Source organism: Manis pentadactyla, chromosome 7 (genome assembly GCF_030020395.1).
Source record: "Manis pentadactyla isolate mManPen7 chromosome 7, mManPen7.hap1, whole genome shotgun sequence".
In the NCBI taxonomy this organism is placed as follows: domain Eukaryota; kingdom Metazoa; phylum Chordata; class Mammalia; order Pholidota; family Manidae; genus Manis; species Manis pentadactyla.
Genome location: NC_080025.1, coordinates 136,292,514 through 136,314,791, shown reverse-complemented (window position 1 = coordinate 136,314,791; position 22,278 = coordinate 136,292,514). Strand labels below are relative to the sequence as shown.

The 22,278-nt window shown below is 50.1% G+C and overlaps 1 protein-coding gene and 1 pseudogene across 2 annotated transcripts; one reads left to right on the top strand and one right to left on the bottom strand.

The window, feature by feature from the left end:
• The first annotated feature begins 26 nt into the window (after positions 1-26).
• On the top strand, positions 27-2,908 carry LOC118932539 (40S ribosomal protein S25-like; annotated as a pseudogene).
• A 1,464-nt stretch (positions 2,909-4,372) lies between these two features.
• On the bottom strand, positions 4,373-19,642 carry ADCK2 (aarF domain containing kinase 2). Of its 2 annotated transcripts, XM_036926098.2 has the most exons (8): positions 17,933-19,419; positions 16,343-16,489; positions 13,927-14,055; positions 12,906-13,001; positions 10,483-10,734; positions 9,068-9,196; positions 8,303-8,356; positions 4,373-4,807 (listed from the first exon to the last, which is right to left on the bottom strand). In XM_036926098.2, the coding sequence occupies exons 1-8, from the start codon at positions 18,866-18,868 to the stop codon at positions 4,667-4,669; spliced, it is 1,884 nt and encodes a 627-aa protein (XP_036781993.2). In that variant the 5' UTR covers positions 18,869-19,419; the 3' UTR covers positions 4,373-4,666. The 2 variants fall into 2 exon arrangements, with proteins under 2 accessions (XP_036781993.2, XP_036781994.2); XM_036926099.2 differs by lacking the exon at positions 10,483-10,734 and having other exon boundaries at positions 17,933-19,642.
• Between the last annotated feature and the right edge of the window lie 2,636 nt (positions 19,643-22,278).

Sequence of the window (22,278 nt, the reverse complement as noted above, 5' to 3'; positions counted from 1 at the left end):
GGGTGGTGAGCGCGAAGCCGCACTGTGTCCCAGTCTAGCCTTCCCGTTGCGTCTCTATCCTGGGGGCCGCCGCCGTTCTCCGACAGCGCCGTCCGCAAGGAGTGACCTGCGTGTCGTGACTTGGATGGTGAGGAGGCGCCCTCCGAAATGAGAATGGTATGGTGTGGACGGCCCTGAGAAGGTCGGCTGGGCGAGCCGCGCGGTACGACCCTGGGGGGGGCGTGCTGGTTCTCGGGGAGGGAGATGAAGACGCCCCCGGGGCTGGGCCTGGGCGCTCCTCTTCTGGAGTCTTTGTTACGCGGGTGCTAGAAAACCCCTTAACAGTGAGTCTGAACTCGCTCTTCCCTGCTGTGCTGATGTAGACGGTGTTTTCCCACCTCGACCTGCCACTCGGCCTGCTCCTTCTGAACTAACTGCCTTCCAGACCCTTTTAAGCTGCCAGATCTTTCCGAACCGTGGACCTTCCCAAAGCTAGCGCTTCGTATTCTGCCCTGTGAAAAAGACCACAGTTGCTTTAAAGGCTTGTTTTATTGTTGCTCTGCAAACTTGAACTTGATGACCAGCTGCAGCCATTGGTCCCCAAACATGAAGCCTGACCTCAGATGCTGTGCTTGAGTCTGTAGTAGGGCCAAGAAATCTGCATTTTAGCACGCCCTCCAGTCTCTGCAGGGCTAATTCCTTGATCCTGAGCCAAGCCCTGGATTCTTGGCTTTTGTTTCTTAATATTGCTTTCTATTAAATTCTGGATGGACTCCACAAGCTTCTCTGGACTGCCCTGTCCCTCAAATCCTTAGGATCTCTGCTATGGGTTCCAGTTTTCCTAAGAACCTCCATGTTTTATTAAATTATAAACTTAGTCTGCCAGCCTTACACACCATAAGAGATTTCAATTTGAAACGGATTGCTTGCTGTGCACTGAAGACTTCACACTCAGAGTAACAAGCATGAAAAATAGGATACTTATGGAGAGAAATGTAGACCTGAATTTAGGGATTCGAGTGCACTGAATAAATACTACTACTGTCACCCATATGCCCTATGACTAGAAACCTTTCTCCCTAGAGTTTGGCCCGTGTCCTTCTGAACAGCCTATTGATTGACCCTCTGGCCCTATAGGACTCTCTCCCTGTTCTCCTGCCCTCCTATCTTCTAAGTGGTATATAAATTGAGGAAGGAATCCACTATTTTCTGGATGAAAGTTGACTTTCCAGTTGATAATGCATTAGCATGACTTTCTCCGGGCTACCATTCACTGCTTATCTTTATAGTGATATGTACAAACCACTGAGATAATGAAGTTCATGAATTGGGTGGAAAAGGCTTTCCATCCTTCCTAGGGAGCTCACTGTCCAAGCTACACAGCTGCTTGCTTCCAGCAAAGAACAGTGCTGTGATGCCAAGACCACCAAAAACAAAAACAAAAAACCACAGCTTAAACAAAAAAGAGCACAGAACTTGACAGTCTGAAGATCTGGAGTCTTCAGCTCTACCAGTTATTGGCTGTATGAATTTGGACAATTTAATTTACTTCTCCAAGTGTTGATGCCCTTCATCTGAACATGAGTCATTTAAGAGAGTACCTAGCCCACAGCATGTATTCAAGAAATGTTGTTATATCTTCCTTTCCTGGAAGCTACTGAGGAGAATTAAAATTCATTCACCCTCCATGTCTTCCTTGCTGAATTACAAAACAAAGGTTTAACCTCAGTGCTTTCTTATATGTAAAGCAGTATTGTTCTAGAATTTTTTTACTATAAAAAGGGTATAGTCCCAATTAATAAACTGTTTTGACTGTGTGACAGCGACGCTTACTTGTTGTACAGGCATGCTCCAAGAAGTCCAAGGCAATATCCCTTACTGCCTTCTGCAGGTTACTTGATGGCCTTGGGTCTCAGATGAGCACCCTATGTGAATGGATGCTTTTTAGAAAGTAAGGGAAAAGATGCCAGGCCCTGAGCTGGCAACTTCTAAATGCAAATCAAGTTTCCAAATTTTAACAAACTGTGAGAACAGACTCTAAAAGACCTAACATACAGCAGTCCAACCCCAAATCAAGAACCTGTATGATAGCTTTTTGTCTAATCTTTTTGTCTAACATCTTAGTGAGGCTGCCATGATAGCCAAACTCTCTGAGTTTCATTATGCTGCCCAAAGACAAGAAAAAAGATGCCAGAAAGTCAGCCAAGAAAAAGATCCAGCGAACAAATCTGGGGCAAGGCCAAAAAGAAGAGGGTCCAAAGGCAAAGTTCGGGACAAGCTCAGTAACTTAGTCTTGTTTGACAAAGTGATATATATGGCAAACTCCATAAGGAAGTTCCCAGCTATGAGTTTATAACCCCAGCTGTCATCTTTGAGAGGTGGGAAGATTTGTGGTTCCCTGGCCAGGGCAGCCCTCCAGAAGCTCCTTAGTGAAGGATTTATTAAATTTGTTTCAAAGCACAGAGCTCAACTAATTTACACCAGAAATGCCACGGGTGGAGATGTCCCAGCTGCTGGGGAGGATGCATGAAGAGGTCCCACCAACTACATTTTGAAAAATAAAACTATTATATCACATAAATAAAGCAGTGAAACAGGGGGAAAAACTTTTGTTCTAACAAATTCATTTTTAATGTACTTCTTTCAAAAGTTTGCTTGATCTCCATCTCCCTATAAGTATAGAAAGAGAAAAGGAACTTGTCTTTCTAGTAGTTTCAGTAACCCAGAAATGAATGTTGCAGTTTCTACATTAGAAGGGTTTGAGTTGTGGTCTCTCTCCAGGAGAAATGCCATGCTGCCACTAAAGCCACTTCATCCCAGGAAGTAGCCCTTTCCCCTTAAGATAAGTTTATAAATTAAATTTAGCATTTTAAGATCATTATTTTTAAAAACCTTATATTAAAGCATATCAATTAACCATTTTTCTTGTCTTCAGTGCAGCTTGTGTTCATTTGTTGCTGCTCTAGTGGCTCCTGAGGAACTGAGGCCTCGGGTCCAACAGCCCACGAGAAACGATCATGCCAACAACCGTGTGAATGATCTTGGCATCAGACCCACCCCAGTGGAACCTGAAGGTGCCTGCAGCCTGTGGAAGACTGAGCAGAGGATCCAGCTAAAGTGTACCCAGATTTCTGACTTGTGGACACTGAGGTAACAAGTGGTGGTGTCTGAAGCACTCAGTTTTGAGGTAGTTCACATGCAGAGACAGATAACTAATACATGCACAAATGGCTGGATTAAATCCACTGGCTTTAAGGAAAGTCTCAGTGGTGCTGGTATAGGCTCAGACAGGCCCCGCCTCTCCTGCCCCACAGTGTAAGTGTATGTGCACTTGGCGTAAGGGCCATGTGTCTGGCTGCCATGCCCATGAGGAGGGCGCTGAATGGTGCCTGTGTCCTCCCCCAGCTACCTGGACCTACCCCAACCCCTCACTGCCTGCCACCCCTCAGGACTTGGTAAAGAAAAGTAACATCTCCACCCTTAGAAAAAACTGCACCGAAGGAAGCTCTGTCCAACTACACTTTAGTTGCTCCTAAAAGACAGAAATGAGAAACTTCATCCTTAGAAGGAAAAGAATGGAAGACTAGTCCTGTAACTGAAGCAGGACTTTGAGAGAGCAGGAAGGCTTGACTTTCCACTCACTGTCTAGAGCAGAAGTCTCCAAAACAAGCAAGACTAGGATGTGGGAGAAAATACTATTTTTTATTAAAAAATAAGAAATAAAGCTTTACTAGTAGCTACTCTACAAGCTGATCGTGGGACCCTCTTAGTCCAGATTAGCTTTGAGAAGAGCCCAGTGCAGAGCAGCAGACAGTGGCCACCGCCCCTTCATTCACTGTAGAACTGCCAGCAGGCACTGCTGATTTCAGGCCCTGCTTAGCAGGATGTACTGATCATACTGTCCGTATATTAATACTGACCAAATTAATCCTCAGCAAATGGACAAGGACCTGAACATTACCTAAAGAAACCAGTCTGAATGCTAATATGTGAGCACAGGGGAACTTTCAGGAAATGATGGAGCTGATTCTTCTATCCCTAGTATGTTAGCCACATTAATCCTTTTTTTTAAACCTTGTAATAAAATATAGTAGGAGGTCAGCAAAAAATATTAAAAATCATCAAGATAATCTGAAGTGTAGTAAAATTTGCTCTAAGCATATGTTGTGCCTCCAGAGATTTGCTAGTGGTATAAAATTTATAAATAAATTATATATGCATGTGTATAAATAAATATACTCAACTTTTACCAGTAGAGTACATAATCAAAAGCATTTAGAAGACGTGGGTCTACAGGACTCTGTGACATTTTCTAACCTAAATATCAGAGTCTGGGAACGACCAGCAGGACCCACCTCAAGGAGTATAGAGTGTTAAGAAGAGGAGAGAAAAATGAGAAAACAAAATAAGTTTATTTGTCTCCACCCACAGAACATTTTCCCTGAAATAGAGTCTCCCTAACACCAGGCCCAACTTCCAGGCTGAATGGATGGGACCCTTCCCTCCCTTTACTTCCCCAGTAACCCAAAACTTTTAAAACAAATGCCTAAAACCAAATCAGAGGGAAAAGCATTGGTATGCCTTCCACACATGTCAGTCTTAAAATGTTCAGGCTGCCACAGGAGAGGCTGCTGGGAGCAGCCTTTCGCTCTGAGACAAGAGGCCCACTGCACGCCTGCTGCTGCCGTCACAGGGAGGAGGCTGGTGCTTTCAGAAGGAAGGGCTTTGCTGCCTCCAGGATGTCCAGCTTGGGGTCCAGGGAGCGGCCAAGCCCCTCCAACACCATGATGGCAAACACAATTGAGGCAAAGTTGCTCTCAAGCTTTACCTGAAAGAGAAAAAACGGTTCTTTCTGAAGCCTACTGATACCAAGAGAGTGTCCTGGATGACCATGTCACTGTCCCCTCTTGGCCTTTTGTTCACTCCCATGTGATTTTTACTGTCTCCCTAACATTGTTTACCCATCATTTTCCCCACTATCTCATCTGCTCATCCAACCTTCCATCTGCTAGCAATATTAAGGAAAATTCTGGGGGATGCAATATGTCCTTGAGGGTGTGTGTGTGTGACTTAATAAAATGGACATTTCACACCTACACCAAAAACTAAATCTAAATAACGGTCATTCTTCAAAATATGCAGTAGCCTTTCTAAAACCATGCATAACTGGCTGTGCTCAAACAAAGCAGTTTCCTCCCTTTGGGAGGCAGGTTAATAGTAGTAACAATTCACCCGGATCACTCAGTTATTCTTCAGAAGTACCATCACTGTTCCCATTCTATACATAAGGAAGCCGGGGTCAGGGTGATTAAGTGACTTGCTCAGATCCTGGGATGAGGAAGAGGAGAGCCAGTATTTACACCTAGAAGAACAAGAATCTATTTTTCAAGTATACAGGTCAAGAAATGGAAGGTTGACTCTTGGGGAAAAAAATCTTTGTTAAAAGTAAAGGGTATTTATCTCTGTTAAGGCCTCAAAAGTTGTCTGGGGATCAGACTGGCTGGTCAGGAGAAAGCAGCATGCTCCCATTAGGGCGCGGGCCCCCCCAGCTGGGACGTGAGATGTGCACAGAGGACCGTTAGCCACACAGATCTGTTCAGGGCAGGGGACCTGGGGCTTCCACACTTTGGGGAATGCTTTCATTCTTTAGCCAAGTGGTGAATTCTTAAGTGTTTGTTGTATTCTTTCCATCTCTATTTCTGTCAGATATTTTATTTAAAAAATTAAGTGCCAAGTAAATAGACATTTCTCCAAAGAAGACAGAAAAATGGTCAACCATCTTATGAAAAGTAATAAGATCACTAATCAAATCATTAAAGAAATGTAATTAAAACCACAATGAAATAGCCCCTCACACCTATTAGGGTGACCATTATCAAAACAAACAAAAAGTAACAGTTGTTGGTGAGGATGTGGAGAATTGGAACCTTTGTACACTGAGGGTGGGAACGTGAAATTGTGCCTGCTACAGAACACGGTAAAGAACTTCCCCCCAAATAACCGTATGATCCGGCAATCCCACTTCTGGGTGAATTCTGTGTAAAGAAATGAAGGCAGGATCTCAGTTATTTGCACACCCATGTTCACTGCAGCATTACTCATATCAGCCACAAGGTAGAAGTGGCCCAAGTGTCCACTGATGGATGAACAAATAAAGAAAATAGGGTGCATATATCTATCTACACAAGGAATGTTATTCAGTCTTTAAAAAGGAGATCCTGTTACATGCTGCCACCTGGATGAACCTTGAGGACACTATGCTGAGTGAAATAAGACAGTCACAAAAGGACAAATACTATATAATCCCACTTACATGGGATATCTAGAGTCATCAGAATCATGGAGACAGAAAGTAGGAGGGTGGTTGCCAGGGACTGGGGGGAGGGCAAAATGGGCAGTTGTTCAGTGGGTAGAGAGTTTCAGTTTTACAAGATGAGAAAGTTCTGGAGATGTGTTACTCAACAGTGACACTGTTGAAGTGTTCACTTGGAGACAGTTGGGGTAAATTTTACTTTTTTTTAACCACAATTAAAATTTTTTTCATTAAAAAAAAATTAAGTGCCCAGTGAAGCGCTTAGAACTAGGCCCTCTCTCTGCTCTTCTATCCTGGGAATAACAACAGCAGACATTTAAGGAACCCTTAACCGTTGTGTCTCACACTGTGTAGGGAAGGCTAACTGCAGAGAAAGCACACAGGAGCCAGGAAAGCAAAGCAGCTCGGAACGGAGTCTCCGTGAAGTCTGCTAGGCCCTGGGCCCCCACACTGCCGCAGGCTCGTGGGGTCGTGGGTGAGTTGCTTGGCATCTTGCATTGCTGCCTGCCTTGAGAAATGTTGAGGGGTTTAAAATTGGACACTGATAGATGAGATAATAAGCTAAATTAGGTGCTGCTCACAGCACAATGCTAAGATTACTGTTGTTACGGCCTCATCCAGGCCTCACGGCAGCCCTGTGGGCTGGAGGAGGCTGGCACAGGTAGAGCTGGCGGCTGACCGAGCTGGGTGTGAGCCTCAGTCACCTGCCTCACGTCCTGTGCACCTGAGCTCCCAGGAGTGTGTGTGCATTCCCCTTTAATGCAAAGCCACCTCTCCCAATCTTGAAAGCCTCCCCAGTCCTAGGGTGATATTTCGCCATTTTTTAAATAGAACTTGTCAAAAGCTTTGGAAGGCATAAAGTTTTCCACCAAAAACAGAACTACAAAATCAGCCAGCCCTGGAGTCAGAGAGATGGGTGCAGACCTTGCCTCCGCCAAGCCCGTCAGTGGGGCTTGGGGAGTTATTTAACTTGCGTGCACCCCGTCTCCTTCTGGGGATAATACAATAGAGATCATACCTGCCTGTGGGGAATTGTGCTGGGATTTAAATGAGAAACTGGATGAAAATCCCCCAGTACAGCAGATCCCCAGTGGTGGGCTTCCCACATGCTAGCTGTATCCCTAACTTTTATCATTATGAGTCCATAGCATGCTTGGGGAGCCCCTTAGTATGTGTTTCTTGTCCCAAGAACACAGCTACCACAGAGTAGTTTTGGAGCAGCAAAGAGCAGTGGACTGAGATGCCTGGTGACCATCAAGTCCTGGCTCTGCCTGTGAGGCCTGACCCAACGAGCTGACTGCGCTGCACTTCTGTAAGGCACAGGCAGCTTTCTGACCTGTAATTCTATGTTACAATCATGGCCAAATGGCTGCCTCTTCCATGTCTTGTTTCATTATCAGATTACTGAACCTCAAGAGAAACCTTGGGTAAGGCCTTCAGATGAGAATCACCCTTCCCACCTCCACACCCTGTACCTTGGCTGGCAGCTTTACTGTGAAGAGTGGCCTGGGACTGCACTCCATCCCAAGGAGTGAGGGTAAAGGCCAGGGTGGAGAATGTGAGGCCCTCTCCAAGGGACTGGGGCAGCAGGCAGAGACCAGGATGGCCTTGCAGGGGCCTCTGAACACACCAGGACAAGAGGTACCTCTTGGGCCACCCCAGACCCTTAAGCCAGCATAGGAAAGAGCTAAGTGTGACACTAATGTCACACATCACTGGTGTGAACCGAGGAAGGAAAAGGCATGCAAAGCCTGAGTTAGATGGTGTTTACGTTCACACACACACATTTCTACAGCTACACATCACAGACACTTGGACTGCACAGACGGGCAGTCATAGACTGGCTCCACCTACGTCAGGAAACAAGCAGCCCTCTTCCCAAACGGATGAGTATGCAAAATGTTTTCAAAACTGAGATCTACAGAGAAGTACCTCTGAGGACCCTGTGGCCACCTGCTGGCCTCCCCTCCAGGCTGACCAGAGCACAGCACAGCCCCACCTGGGCCTCACCTTGTGAGTCATCAGCAACTTAAAGACATTCGCGAGAAGACTGGAAACTTGAAGCTGGAAAACAGAATAAAGCCAACTGCAGAACCCCCCCACCCCCGTCCCACCACCCACATTGTCCACACCCACCCGTACCCGCACCCTGGGTGCACACATTGTGACTAGGAGAAGGGGTGCATGCACAAGGCCAATGCCCATCTCACAGCTGAGTTCAAAGACCCCTTCAGGAGAACAAGCCTGGAGGCCTGACCACCCCAGCACACAAACCAACCATATCTGAAGTAAGTAAGATCGGCAGCACTGGGGTCAGCTGCTGCTGCTCACTGCCCGTGAGCCCCAGCTTGTTCTGACTCACTTCTGCTAGTGTAGACCATGAACTTGGGGAGAAAGCAGGTTTGTTAGAATGGTGTAAAATGCAAAGTGGGCTCTGGCTCTACATAAAGGACCTGAACGTTAGGGTGTGTCCCCTGGCTGCTCAGGGGCCTCAGTCCTCCCTCCCTCTGTGCAGCTGGGCCCCTGATACAGATGGAGCAGACCAGCTACACCGAAGATGAACACATGGCGGCACTGCAAATGTTACTGGCCAGCAGCCACCCAAGAGCCGGGAATTTCCATGGGCTGCCTCACACCTGGAAGAGGGCACGGAGGAATTCAAATCCTCCCGAGACCTCTCCACAAAGAGGTCACCCTCAGACCTGGGGTTTGCTCTGTCTCACAGCAAGGGTAGTGAACACCCCACGGCCCCTGACCCTCGAGTGGCCTGCGCACCTTTTCCAGGGTGATGGTGTTCTTTCTGGCCTGCGTCACCAGTGTGGCCATCTCAGCCTTGAATCCCTCCACGTCCCTGCACTCACTGGCCCGCGCATGATGCAGGACGAGCTCAGCCACTCTTTGGCCCTGGAAGATGCAAGAGAAAAGAAACTTGGTAGAGTCAAGAGGGCAGAAATCTAGGTGCTCTGCCCAACTTCATATTCTAGTTTCTCCACCCTAGTTTTTTGCAATCCTGCTTTTGGCCACCCAAACTTTTTAAATTTTGCCCCTCCAGAATACCTGGTAACCCACCAAAGTCTCCATTGGTCAGCGAGCCCCCACCTGTGCTTAGCACCTTCACCCTTCAGGGCAAAGCCAGCATCCTGCTGCTCATGTTCCACGACACACTGCCAACTAACTACCTGGGCCCAGGGTACCAGGGCCTGCCACGGGGCTGGACCAGCCACACTGTCCTCATGGGCTGTCTTCCTGCTGGAGCCAAATTCCCTCCTCACAGCCTCTGTGCTCCAGCCTTCTAGCTCCTCCTGCTTCACCAGGGCAGAAGGCCCACCCGCCCTGGTGGTCAGGCTCATGCCTTCACCTTCTGGAGCACTGCCCCCAGAGCCTAGCTCTTCCTCTGCCAGCTGTGACCTGCTTCCTTCACCCGAATCTGTGCGGAGGAGTGCGCCCCACCTCAGTGTTTAACCTGGGCCCAGGGGATGCTTTCCGACCGCTCAGCCTCACGCCTCTGGCTTACCCCCTCGGAAGCCTCCTCACCAGGGGCTCCCCTGAATGTGCCTGTCTTTTTTTTTAAGCCAGCTCTCTTTCCCAGGGTCTGTCTTACTGGTGAATTACACCAGCTGGCCAGACAATTTCTTCTTTGTCACCCCAATTTATCACTTTATGTTGACTCAGTAGAGGCTTTGCTAAGTCCTTCTCTAAATAATTCTCAGCTACTGGAGCCCCTCAGAGCCACAGGGTAGGAGGTTAAAAATGACTCTTGCTTCCCACCCCAGATTCCTATTCATCTTTCCACAGTTGGAGAGTAAGTTATCTATGCCTCTGCTTCTCACCAGCCCACTGTCTTGAGAAAATGGCACAGGCCACGGCAGTGTTAGTCAAAAACTAGCACCCCAGCACCCTGCCCAACACTTCCAAAGGAAGAGAAACTGCTAGCCTACAACAGCATTTGGGAAGGAGGCATTTCTTCCCATCATCCCAAACCATGAACTGCTTGGAACAGTCCTCAGACACAGGCACTGCCCATCTGACTATAGCCCCTGGATGGCTTTCTTCCCTCCTTCCGCTCACCCATTTCCATCAGGAACCCCTGGAAAACAGGCAGTTACAAGAGTGACGAAGGCTGAGTAGCTGCACATTTCACAAGAGTCTAAAAGGTTCGGTCCCACTCCCATGGGCCCGGCGGGTCTCACCTGCCCCATTGCCACAGCCATGAAAACTGCCCGGAAGTTCCTCAGGTCAGCGGCCTGCAGCTCGGCCACGATGCCGGCATCCAGCAGCACCAGGCGCAGAGGGCACTGCGCAGGCATCCTGGTAGCCGCTAGCGTGTCACAGACGGCCACCTGCTGCAGCCGCGCCTCTTGGCCCGTGCAGGGACCATCAGCACCCTGGACTAGGATGTTCCCAGGGTGAAGGTCTGCATGGACGAAGTTGTCCACAAACACCTTGAAAGAGATTAGCACTGTTCAAGGCTAAGCCAACCCTCACCACCCATCAACACCAGGCTACACGCAGAAAAGCTCTCCAGGGTGACAGTGAGATCCCAGGGATTAGTTAACAATGGCAGAGGGGTACACATTTTACAGAGCCTCATTGCTTAATGTCATCAGTTCAGAATTTGTATAGGGACAGGCCAGGTTGATGTTTTTAAGACAAAAGTTATTTTCAAAGTAAAAAGCATTAAAGAAGATTATAAGGGAACAAGAAAAATTTAAGACCAAACTGCATCTCAGAGGACTGATATTTAATCTATTAAGTAATTAATATTCTGATTAAAAATAATTACTGTTTAAAGATTTCCCCCAAACTATGTTCTTAAAATTTGTGGAACTACTAAAAGAATTTGTGAAACTATTCTTTGAAAGCATTTTATAAGTCAGACTTGCCCTCCATCACCCCATCTGTCCACAGAGTGCTGGCTTGAACCTTCTAAGCAGGTAAGAAAGCCCCAGAACTGTGATGGACAGGAAGTCAGGCATGACCTTGTGGAACAGGAATCAGCCTCCTGTGAAAGGTCGCCTTGGTGATGAGAGAAAACCCCAGCAGCTCTGTGAGGGGAAGGAGGGACCCAGGGGACAGCACAGAGCAGCTGCTCCCAGAGTGGTACTCAGGGACCTCCTGCTGGTACAGGCTGCAGACACACCAGGGTTCAGGTTCTGGCTTTGCAGGCGGTAAGAGGCTGCTGCCCTAACTGAAAATCCTGGGACCTGGGGAAGCTGGGGCCTGCATACCAGGATGTGGTCGCCAAAGGCTGGCTGACCGTGACTCTGGGCATTTTGCTATCAACTCGGCCACCTGGCCTACGCCCACATGCATGAGGCCATGAGCTGGAACCCCCTCATGATCTCACTGCTGCTGGTGCTGCTCAGCACTGCTGCTTCCTCGTACTCCCTGCTACACCCTCCCCTCTGGCCTAGGGTGCCCCTTGGGGCCCTGTCTTTGGGGACAAAGTCCCCTCTCTCCCCACTGAGTCTCCTGCACTGACTCACCAGAAACCTGGCTCTATGAGACAAACTGCCTTCTCCGGGAGCCCTGCAGGAGGGGGCTGTGGCTTTCTCATCCATGAACCCTGGGCCTGGAGGTAGAGTCAGGGTCCTGTTCAGCCAGCACCCTCTTTTGCCCTGAGCCCTCTCCACCCCAGCGACCCTGTGCTGCCAGCTTGCACCACACCACCAGCCTACTGTGAGCTATCATTCTTACCTCTGCCCACCTTCTGCCAGCTGCCTGGGCCCCCACAGCTCCACCTCAGTCACCTGGTTCTTTCCCCCCACTCTCTGGCCACACACCTGGTTCCTTCTCACCTGGATTCTGCATCCTCCAGACCTGGGCATACATCCTTTTTCTAGCCTAGACCCTGCCATCCATCCCCCAACTGCTCTCTCCTCACCCCTCAACCGCTAGGAACACATCAGACTGCAGACAATCTCAGGATCTTCTGTCTCCTCCTACAAGTGACCTGCTAACAGGGCTGGGTTGCTACTGTCACTACAGTGAGGGTGCCACTGACTAACGAGGCTTAGGGCTCACTGTCCTTGGACAAGTGTCAAAGTCATTTAATCACCATCAGGCCATCCACTGGCAGGTGAACCCTAGACTTCCTTTCTATCCCAGCTGAGACGGAGCCACTTCCTAAATGAATCCCTTAGCTGAGATGGGTCCCTCCTAAATGGCCCTTTGGTGCCCATACTGACCCTATGTCATTTACTTATTCAGGGCCTGTCTTCCCACCAAACAGGAGTTCCACGAACATTGTAGTGACTTATTTTGCTCACTGCTGTAAACTTACACCCAATGAATGAAGCCACATTAAACATCTTCAGCTGTTTGTCTAAACTGTAGGCGACTTGGGCAAAGCCTGGGTCCTGCTCACCACTCTTCCACAGCACCTTGCACAGTAACAGAGCACATGCCACTGAGAAAGTACTTAACCGAAAGTTGTAGACCAAGTAGGCACTTTGGTACGCTCAGCTATTTCTAGAGCAGACTCTTTACCAACACGGTGGCTTGCTGTGGCTCACCTCCCACCCACAGTACCCGAGCAGTGTCCCTGCTGTCTTCCCACATGCAGTTTGACACACACTGGGCCTGAGCACCCTCTCCGAGCCCAAGAGCTTACCATCTTCAGGAGCATGTTGATCCCCAGCCGCGCAATCTTTCTCTTCAAGTCAACGGGAATGCCTGCCTGCTGGTAACTGGATACAGGCACACTCTCCTTGAAGGAAGATCAGAGAGGGGCAGCTTTACCCTGGAGAGCCTGCAGACTGACCTGCTCCACATCCCCACATGGCACGTCGGTATTGCCTTCCCATTGATTGGTAAGTGACAAAGAATACTTCTGTAATACTTCTTAAAGGAAAACAAGTCCCATTGATCTGTTAGTGAGGAAACCTGTTAACTCCGCCACCCACAGGGAAGAGATGTTGGAATGTCATAGGGAAAGGTTGGAGCAGGCCCCGGGAGAGGTGGTTTCTGGTCTAGAATCAGCCAACAGGCATGAATGAGCTCTGTGACCTTGAGCAGGAAAAGGAAAAGGAAAAGAAAGGGAGAAGAGAAGAAAGTGGAGCTAAGAAACATTTCATACAGGTTAGTTATTTAGTTGTCAGAGCGCCCATTGAGCTGGACTTTGTTGTCCCTAATTAACAAATACAGTAACTAAACCCCAGAGAGTTGAAGTAACTTGCTCAGAGTCACACAGATAATAACACATCACTTCCCTGGACCTCATATTCCCATCTTTACAAAGGAGACTGGACCAGGAGACAGTTAAGGCAAATGACGTGACACAAATACATGCTGAGCACTTTCTCTGTGCTGAGGGCATTCTGCATTCAATGTGTCGTCGACTCCTGGGCTAACCAGGAACTGTTGCCCCTGGTACACATGAGAAAACTGAAGTCACCCTCAGGTGAAATGGCAGAGCAGATTTTCACATCCAGGAAGTCCAAGACCATGTCCAGGCTCTCAGCCGCCCTGCTGCGCTACCACCCACCCTCACGCCATGTCTGCACTCCTCTCGCCTTTACAGACAGTGATCACGTGCTCTCTCGGCTTTTGTCCTTTCTGACCAAAGCCTTCATGTGGAGCACAGGCAGCTGGCCAGGAGTGAAGGGCCCAGCCAGGGGGGCTCATACTCTTACTTCATAGGTTTCCACCAAGACATCCCTGGTGACAAAGGGACGCAGAGGGGTGGGGAATTTGACAGAATTCACATTCAGGAAGTTGCACTGGAAGTGTTCCAGATTCTGAGCTTCGTAACGCAGGTCGATCTGCAGGGAAATGAAGAGAAAATATGAGGGGTCATCTGGGCACAAAAACTTAGCAAGTCATGGAACTCACCTGCCTTCCTCCCTCCTTTGCTGTGTAACTCCCCAGGAAATCGGCAGAGCAGGGGCATTCTGTGACTCAGGGCCTCCCCAGAAGTCCTGAGCCTCCGTGTGAACTCCTCTAAGCTACAGACAGCAGAGACCCTTGCCCCTTCACACTAGCCGGTCCCCACACCACCTCCATCACCCAGGGGCTTCGCTTCACTGACTCTGTGGCCCACTGCCCCCCACTAGCCTGCCAACCAGCTCTTTACCCCCCGATTAAGGTCCACTTCCACCTGAGGGCTGGCCCCCCCACCGCCCCAGGACAGACACTCTTCCCCCTAAACTCACCAGAATCTCATTCACAGAATCCAAAGGGCCAGCCCAGTGTTGTCCTGATCAACCAGCGGTCTGGTGCCCCTGATGACCGGCCCTCCCTGAACAGCTCTTGGCACCTGCTCTCCCCTCTCCCCAGTTCTCCCCCGCCTCTCCAGCAGTTTCATCTTGGTCTGGCCTCCAGGCCACTCCTCCTCAGCGCACGCACAGATGCTGATGCGCTCCCCCTCCTCCCCATGACACAACCTTGATCTCCAGCCCAGACCCCTCTACCCGTTTCCAGACGTACTCAGGTACATCAGGCCATTGCCTCATGGAAGCCCAGAGACCCTGCTGTTCCCAAAGTGACTCTCAACCAGTCCCCTGAGGCCAACAGAGGTATCTTAATTGGGCTTCCTGACCCCGCCCCTTCCTTCATCCTAGTCCATCTGTGGGTGTCTCCCTGCTACCTGCAGGATAAGGTCTAAATTCTTTTGAATAACATCCAAGGTGGGTCACAGTTTGGCCCCTGCTTCTCCCTTCACGTCCACCTCCTGTGCCTCCCACATCCTCTCCCACCCTGAACTCTGGCTTCACCCAGTCTCTGCAGTGCCGAACGTGCCAGCCTGCCTGAGGCCGGCCCCTCTCCTTTGCCTTCCATATTCCCACTGATTGGAATGTTCTCCCCCATTTAGTCCAACTGTAAACACCCCTCAGCCTTCAAGACTCAGCTCAAGCCTAGGGAGCCTTGACCCTCAGGATGGAATGACTACTTCCTCCTTTGAGTCCCCATGGAACCTATAGAAACTCCTATTTTAACTCTGACCACACTCCATTTGCAAGTATTTACAGGTCAGCTCCCTTCTGCCTACCATGTATTCCTTACAGACAGGAAAATCTCACTTGTTTTCTTAGTTCAGCAGCTTCTAACAGAGTTCTTAATAAATGTTACATAAATTTATAAACAAATGAGGAAACTCCTACACATACACCCAGAGTCCAAGGTTCCCAGCACAGAAATGTGGTAGGATTGCTGAGAGAGACAGCTAGTATAAAGAGTTGATTTTTGAGGCAAAATGGGGAGAGATACAGAGATCTGAGATGAATGTGATGAGACCCCATGATGTCTGATTTCCAGAAGGGGAACTGAAATGCAGTGGGTGGTAGAACTCAGAATAATTAACACAGAGGTGGTGGTTGTAATAGAAGCTGTCTTTTCTGCTTTAATTTTCCTTTATTATTAAAACTCCATAACATAAAGCAAAGCTCTCTAAACATTAAAATGCAGCCCTGGGACAGGGAGGAGGTCCTTCTCTACTCAAAAGCCCTAGAAACAAAGCAAAGCAAAGGCAGAGTGCGTGACTTGGCTAATGCTCTTCTCACCCTGGGGTTCAGCCGTTGGCTGCACACAGAGGATGCTGTATTTCCACCAGAATCATTTCACTTTCCTCCGAGGTGGTAAGGAAGACTATTCCCCACACACCCTTGCTGTTACATCGGGCCCATGTGATTACAGCTCTGACCTGTAGACTAGGAAGAAGTGATGTGCATCACTTCCAGAACTGGCCACAGAATCTCATACATGATCTTCCATGGCCTCTCCCCCATCCCACAATGACCCTAGATGACACATGTGGAAGATGGCAGTGCCAAGCCTGGGAAGACAATGGGTCCCTGAATAACCATGGAAAGGAGCTCCCTTTCCCTCCTTCAGTTCACCTGCTTGAAACATTGATTTAAACAAGAAATAACCTTGTTGCATTAAAGCCACTGGGAATTTGGGAGTTCTTTATTATGTCAGCTAGCATTACCTACCCTGACTGATACGCCATACTGGCCATGACATTCTGGGAAGTTATTCATTCAGCACTTACTAAACAGCTGCTAACAAGAACTATGTTAGATGCTATTTACAACTGAGAGAAGAATTCACCTGTTGGACCATTAGCTTCTCAAATTCCTCCACAATCTCAGGCAAGCTAAGCCACTTGATTCCTGGCAAAAGGGCAAGGATTCGGCTGCCCATCTTCATCAGCAGCAGGTCCATCTGCACCTGAGTGAGCAAGCCAGGGTGCAACACCTGCCAGAATGGGGAACAGTGAGACAGAGAAGGGATCAGGAGGGCACATTCACCCAGCCAGGGCTGGTCCCACATCAAAGGAGAGCCAGGTTGACTTCTCATCAGAGCAAAGCAGACGTGTACCCAACTCCCAGGTTGCGCCTGCATCCCTTACTCCCATGGGCCTTCCCCGAGGAGATGCCGAGGGCAGATGGGCTCTTCCTTGCAAATATATTAAATTTAGATCAGTGGCTCCCAAACAGGAGAGTGCATAAAAGTCACCAATCATTGCCTGATGAAAGTGAAAATGTGGACCCCAAGGCCTCCTCCAAGACCTACTGAATCACCTACTCTGGAAGTGGGGCTGGAAATCTGCATTTAACCAAGCACACGGGGTTACTCTGAGCCAGGTAGTCCAAAACCTGGTAAATAAGGTTCTAGAGTCACAGAACTCCAGCAGGGGAGCACTGAGGTGGAATGGAAAGAGCTCTGCTTTCAAATTCCAGTTCTGCAACTTATTCTCAGAATGAAACTAGGCAAGCTACTAAACCTCTCTCAGTCTCATGTTCCGTCTTTTAAAACTTGGAGGTAATAGCCCCTACCTCCACCTCAAATCCCTTTAGGAATAAAGTGAAGCATAAATAAATAGATATAAGTAAAATAAATGTCTACCTCAAAGGCATCTAATAAAATGCTTTTTAAATAGAGGCATCTAATAAAGATCAAATAATACATCTGATATGACTGGCATGTTTTCCAGTACAGGGCAGGCATCCACTCCTGTCTCTTCCATAGAGCAGAGGGAACTTTCAGGATATTTTAGTCCAGTGTTTCCCGAACATGCCTGACCATGAGAATCACTTGCGGCATTTATAAAAAGCCAAGCCCCGGGCTCCTCTCTTGGAAAGTAAGATACAGTAGGTGTAAAGTGAGACACCCTTGGGAGGGTTTTTTCAGAGAGGGTGAAAGGGAGCATCAGAGGAATCCGCTACCTGTGCGTCCCTAATCACCTGGAGACATGCTGAATGGGGGTAGAAAAGTATGGAAACCAGGAACGGTGGGGCCCAGACCGGATGACCAGAAAGACAAGGAAACTCCTTCTGTGGAAATGAACACCACCATCCGGGCTCACCACAGCCCTTCTAACCTAGATGTCTGCAATTTATCCTGACCCCAGAGCACAGGGTCAGCTGGATGGTGGTTCCTCCACCTGAAGAGGCCACGGACTCCAAACCCTCTTCATTTTCTTTTATCAGACTATTTGCACCACTACTCTCTCAAGCCAAGAAATAAAACAAGCTTGTACATAGGCACTCAGATAATGGTCAACTAATAGAAATCAATGGAATATAATGTGAGGTGATTTGTAAAGTGGTGGGGGAGTTGGTCCAGATCTGGGATAGCTAAGGGTCAGTGAGATTTTGGAGATGGGAAGGGCCCAGCTGAAGACATCAGAGCACTTACTTTCACTGCCACAGGAATGAGGTGATCTGGCTCAGGTTGGTGGGCAGGGATTGAAGCCTGAGACACAACTGCATTTGATCCGACCAGGTCAGCTTTAGGGAGGAGGAGCCTTTCTAGAAGTGACTGGTCAGCCAGATTCCCTTGAGGCCTCCATCCTTTCCCCACGTGTCCAAAAAGTTCTCTTAGGCCTCCAACTGTCCCAGCTCCTGAAAAACGCTGGAGGCGGGAGGCCTTGGCAAGTCTCTGGATGCTGTCATTCTCCAGGAAGGCAGGATTGGCGCGTGCTTTGTACACTTGGGCCACACAGCCTGAACCCACAGGTTCCTGCTTATCAAAGCAGAGGACCTTCCCCCAGTCTTTCCCAAATGCTTGCTGCAGGAAGTGTTCAGTGTGAGTCCAAGGGTGGGGGGTCACTTGGACATGCAGCTTGGAGAAGTGGGCACAGAAAGCCTCTGAGAAGAGGTCTCGACGGGTGCTGGCCCACTGGCCCAGTTTGATGTACGTTGGACCTGAGGTCTCGGTGGCTTTCAGAAGCAGGTGGAGCCAGAGGTTGGAGACGCTGGGAGCCACGTAGGTGAGGGGGTACAGTAGAAGGAGGGGGAAGAATTTCATCAAGAGAGCCCCAGCTCGCAGCCAGATACGGAGATGGAGGAGAAGGAGGCAGCCTAACCGCCCCTCTTGGGAGACCGTCTCCAGTGGAAAATTTTCAGCCAAGTCACTCCAGCCGGCCCTTTGCTGGCACAGGCTGTCCGAGGCCCCCTCACCAATGTTCTCATGGGTTGAGATGAGTTTGGGCAGAGTGCCAAGCAGAAGCCAAGAGAGTCTGGCATTGCGAGGGCATCCAGAGGGTCTTAGAAGGCCGAGTTTCTTTCTGAGCTCAAAATTCCTTAGGTGCGACAAGCAGACCCTGACAGAGAACCACCAGGGGGTCACCATCCTCTCCCAGAGGTACACTGCCTGCCCTCAACCTAAGGGACACCCATCTATGTTTATACTTTAGGCAAAGCTACCGTGAGTCCAGGGCCACAGCCGAGTATTCCACCTAAGAGTGGGGCAGCAGCGGGATCCAGGGACGCTAAGAGCCCGCTTTCTGGGTGCAGCCTGGGGCGCCACCCCGTGGGCCGCACATCCCTGGCTTGCCTTCGCCACAGCGGAGGCGCCACACCCGGGTACCTCGCCTGGTCCTAGGGCTTGGGGCCTACGCCCGAGGCCGGCTGCACCAACGGAGATCTGTCGGAGCTGAACTGACTGCGAGAGTGGGAGGGGCCCATCCGGAGGCGAAGCCCGGCCCAAAGCGGGGACCCGGGCTGCGCGAGGCGGCCGCGCGGGCTGAGACTGGGCAGGAGCCGGGCGGCTGCAGGGTCATCGCTCGCCGGGGCCGGTGCGAAATCTCCGGGGTGGCCGGGTTCCCGCCGAGGGCCGGAGCGCGAGGGGCTGCGTGGGTCGGTGCGGAGGGCCGGAGAGCCGAGAGCCAGGGCTAGGAGCCGGCGGACTGCCGGGACCCGGGCACCGAGCGCCGGGCAGGGAGAAGCCAGGCGCGCGGGGAGGGGCTGCAGGGGTCGAAGCACCGAGCGCCGTGGGGGGCGGCGGCGCCAAGGGCGAAGGAAGAGGAAGGAGGGCTGGGAATTGGGGCACCGAGGGCAAGGGCGGAGGAGCGGAGGGCCAGAGATCGGAGCGCCAAGGGCGAGGGAGGAGGAGCGGACGGCCGGGGGTCGGGGCGCCGAGGGCGGGGGGCGGTGAGCGGCCGGCCGGGGGTCGGGGCGCCGGAGGTCGAGACAGCGCGCAGGCGGCCGGAATCCCGGCGCCGAGGCCGCGCGGCCCTCGTCTCGCGGAAGCGCCCCGCCCGCCGGCTCGGGGACCGCCCCTTAAAGCGGACGCGCCGCGGACAGAGCCTGCGGCGGCTGCTGAATCCCAGAAACGGATTCGACCCAATAAACGCGGACGCGCCCTCCACGCCCCCTTCTCCCAGTGCGTACGTCTCTCGGCTGATCTCCGTTGCTTTCCTTACGTGGAGTGGAAACGCAGACCCGCGCGACCCAGGGGGAGCCGGCTCCGAACCTGGGTCAGGATTTCTTCCGAGCGGATGGGATGGGCTCTGAGGGGAGCGGGGGGTGGGGCTGTAGGTTGTCCGTGGATGGCCGGGAGTCCCAGGCTGCATGGACTTGGGGAACGTGTTTGGACCTTGGGGAGTGGCACCTGAAAGGTTATATTCAGTCATTGAACTAATGCGTATTGAGCCCAGTAAATGTTTCTTAAAGCTGTATCTATTATTTATCGAGGCTCAATAATATGTATTGAACTAGGTCTCGTGCTGGGCCCTGGAGATGTAGAGACTCGCGTCCTGCCCGTACAAGCCGATGGCTTATGAAGGAGACCCCACAGGGGAACACAAAACAAACATTTCACAGTGTGGTAAAACCTACAAAAGGCAGGAAGAATCGGGAGAACGGATAGGATGGTGGCTACTTTGGAGAGGAAGGGAGGCCTTGCAGATGCGAGGCTTTCAGATACATAGAGGATAAAGGCCTAAATAAAATGGGAAGGCGTTTGGTGTGAGGTTTTGGCGGGTGTTTTGTTTGTTTTAACCGTGAAGAACTAAAAGGTCATATGGCTCTAGAGAGTAGGAGAGAGAAACAGAGCGTGGAAATCCGCCAACAGAGCCAGAGCCAGCCCAGTGGCGCTCAGCTCTTTGGGGTTTCTGAGGCTATCTGCCCTGGGTGCTACCACAGTCACCTCTACACATACAACCCTTTACCTTCCATGGAAGTCCACCTAGGGGTGCGTCTGTGGGCCTCCCAGATGGAGGGGCCCCTGGGGAGAGAACCATGGACATGGCCCATGCCCTGTTCTGCTGCTGGAAGTGTGACTGCCACTCAGCAGCCCTGAGGACAGCCAAAAGCTGTGGGGACCTGGGTCGGTCACTGATGCAGACGGGAATGGGGAGTGGCCAGTGGTTACTGCTGCACTGGTAACTACTAATGCATTTTCCATCTCCACAAGATGCTGCAGACCCCTTTGAAGTTCCCAAGACAAAAGTCATACCTATCACCGCTGGTTTGAAATACAGCCAGCCATTAATTATCCCCTTCCCAACTTCCTCTGGATTTATTTATCCACTCTGTCCCAAAGGTGCACAGACTAGTCTTGTCTACTTCTGATTCACCAAAGGGTTTACTGAAGACTTAATTTGAAACCAGAGCCCTGGGGTTAGCCGCCTAATTAGGAAGTAACAACATGACCTCACGATCTGCGCTTCTGTTTCTCCTTGAGCACATTGGGGGAGGGAATCCAACAAAAGCTGTACAAGTTCTCTAGACTTAAATTTATGATTTTGGCAATTAGTATCTTTAAAAGTATTTAAGAGCAAAATTCTGGAGCTAAATAAGTCTGCCTTTAATTCCTGGCTCTGTGTAAACTGTACAGCCTTGGGACAGATTACCTCACCTCTTGGGGTCCACATTTCTCACTTGGTAGGAGTAGGTCAGGATAGTGTCTGGCTCTCAAGCCAGAAACTATATGTGGTGTGCTTAGCACCCTCTGTCAATAAATGCTGGCAAATACTGCCATTTATATTATCCAGATAAGCACAAGTTACTCTGTTTCTCTTACGACTTCATGACAGACATATTTCACAAATTTGGAGGTTACGTTGTGGAAGGTCTGACTTAAAATAAGGCCTTTGTGGCACCTAAGAACTTTACCTAAAGCAGTGGCTCTCAAACTGTATCATCCACCAGAATCACTTGAGGACTGCCTTCATCTCACTATCTGGTTCTGCAGTGGGGCCCAAGAATTTACGTTTCTAACCATTTCCCCCATACTGCTGCTTCTCCTAGTCCCAGGAACTCAGTTTCGTGGGAATGTTCCTGGTAGTGTCGTTAACTCTAGTACCACTAGGTGGCACCATGCGCTTATGCTGTCCCACCGGAGTAGTTTCTGGGTTCTGAGACCTGGCTGAGAAGGTTGGGGGTAGGGGGAGGAGAGATGCAAAGACCCGCCTGAATGTACTTACCTTTCACAAGCTCCAGATGGCAGTGATTTTAGCTCCTCCCACATTGCACTATTACGGGGCAGATGTGATGCAGGCAAAGTACCTGCTCGAGACCCTGGGACGGTGGGGGAAGAGGGTGGGGAGGGGTTCTCAACCGCTGCACTTCTGACGTTTGGAGCAGGATATTTTCTTCGTGTGTGAAGGAGTTTGGGAAGGGGAAGCCGTCCTGCGCATTGTAGAACGTTTAGAGGCCAGAGCTTCTACCAGTGGAGGCCAGAAACGACCTCCTTTCCCAATTGGGACTTGAAAATATGCCTTTAAACGTTGCTAAATATCTCCTGGGAGCAAAGTTGTC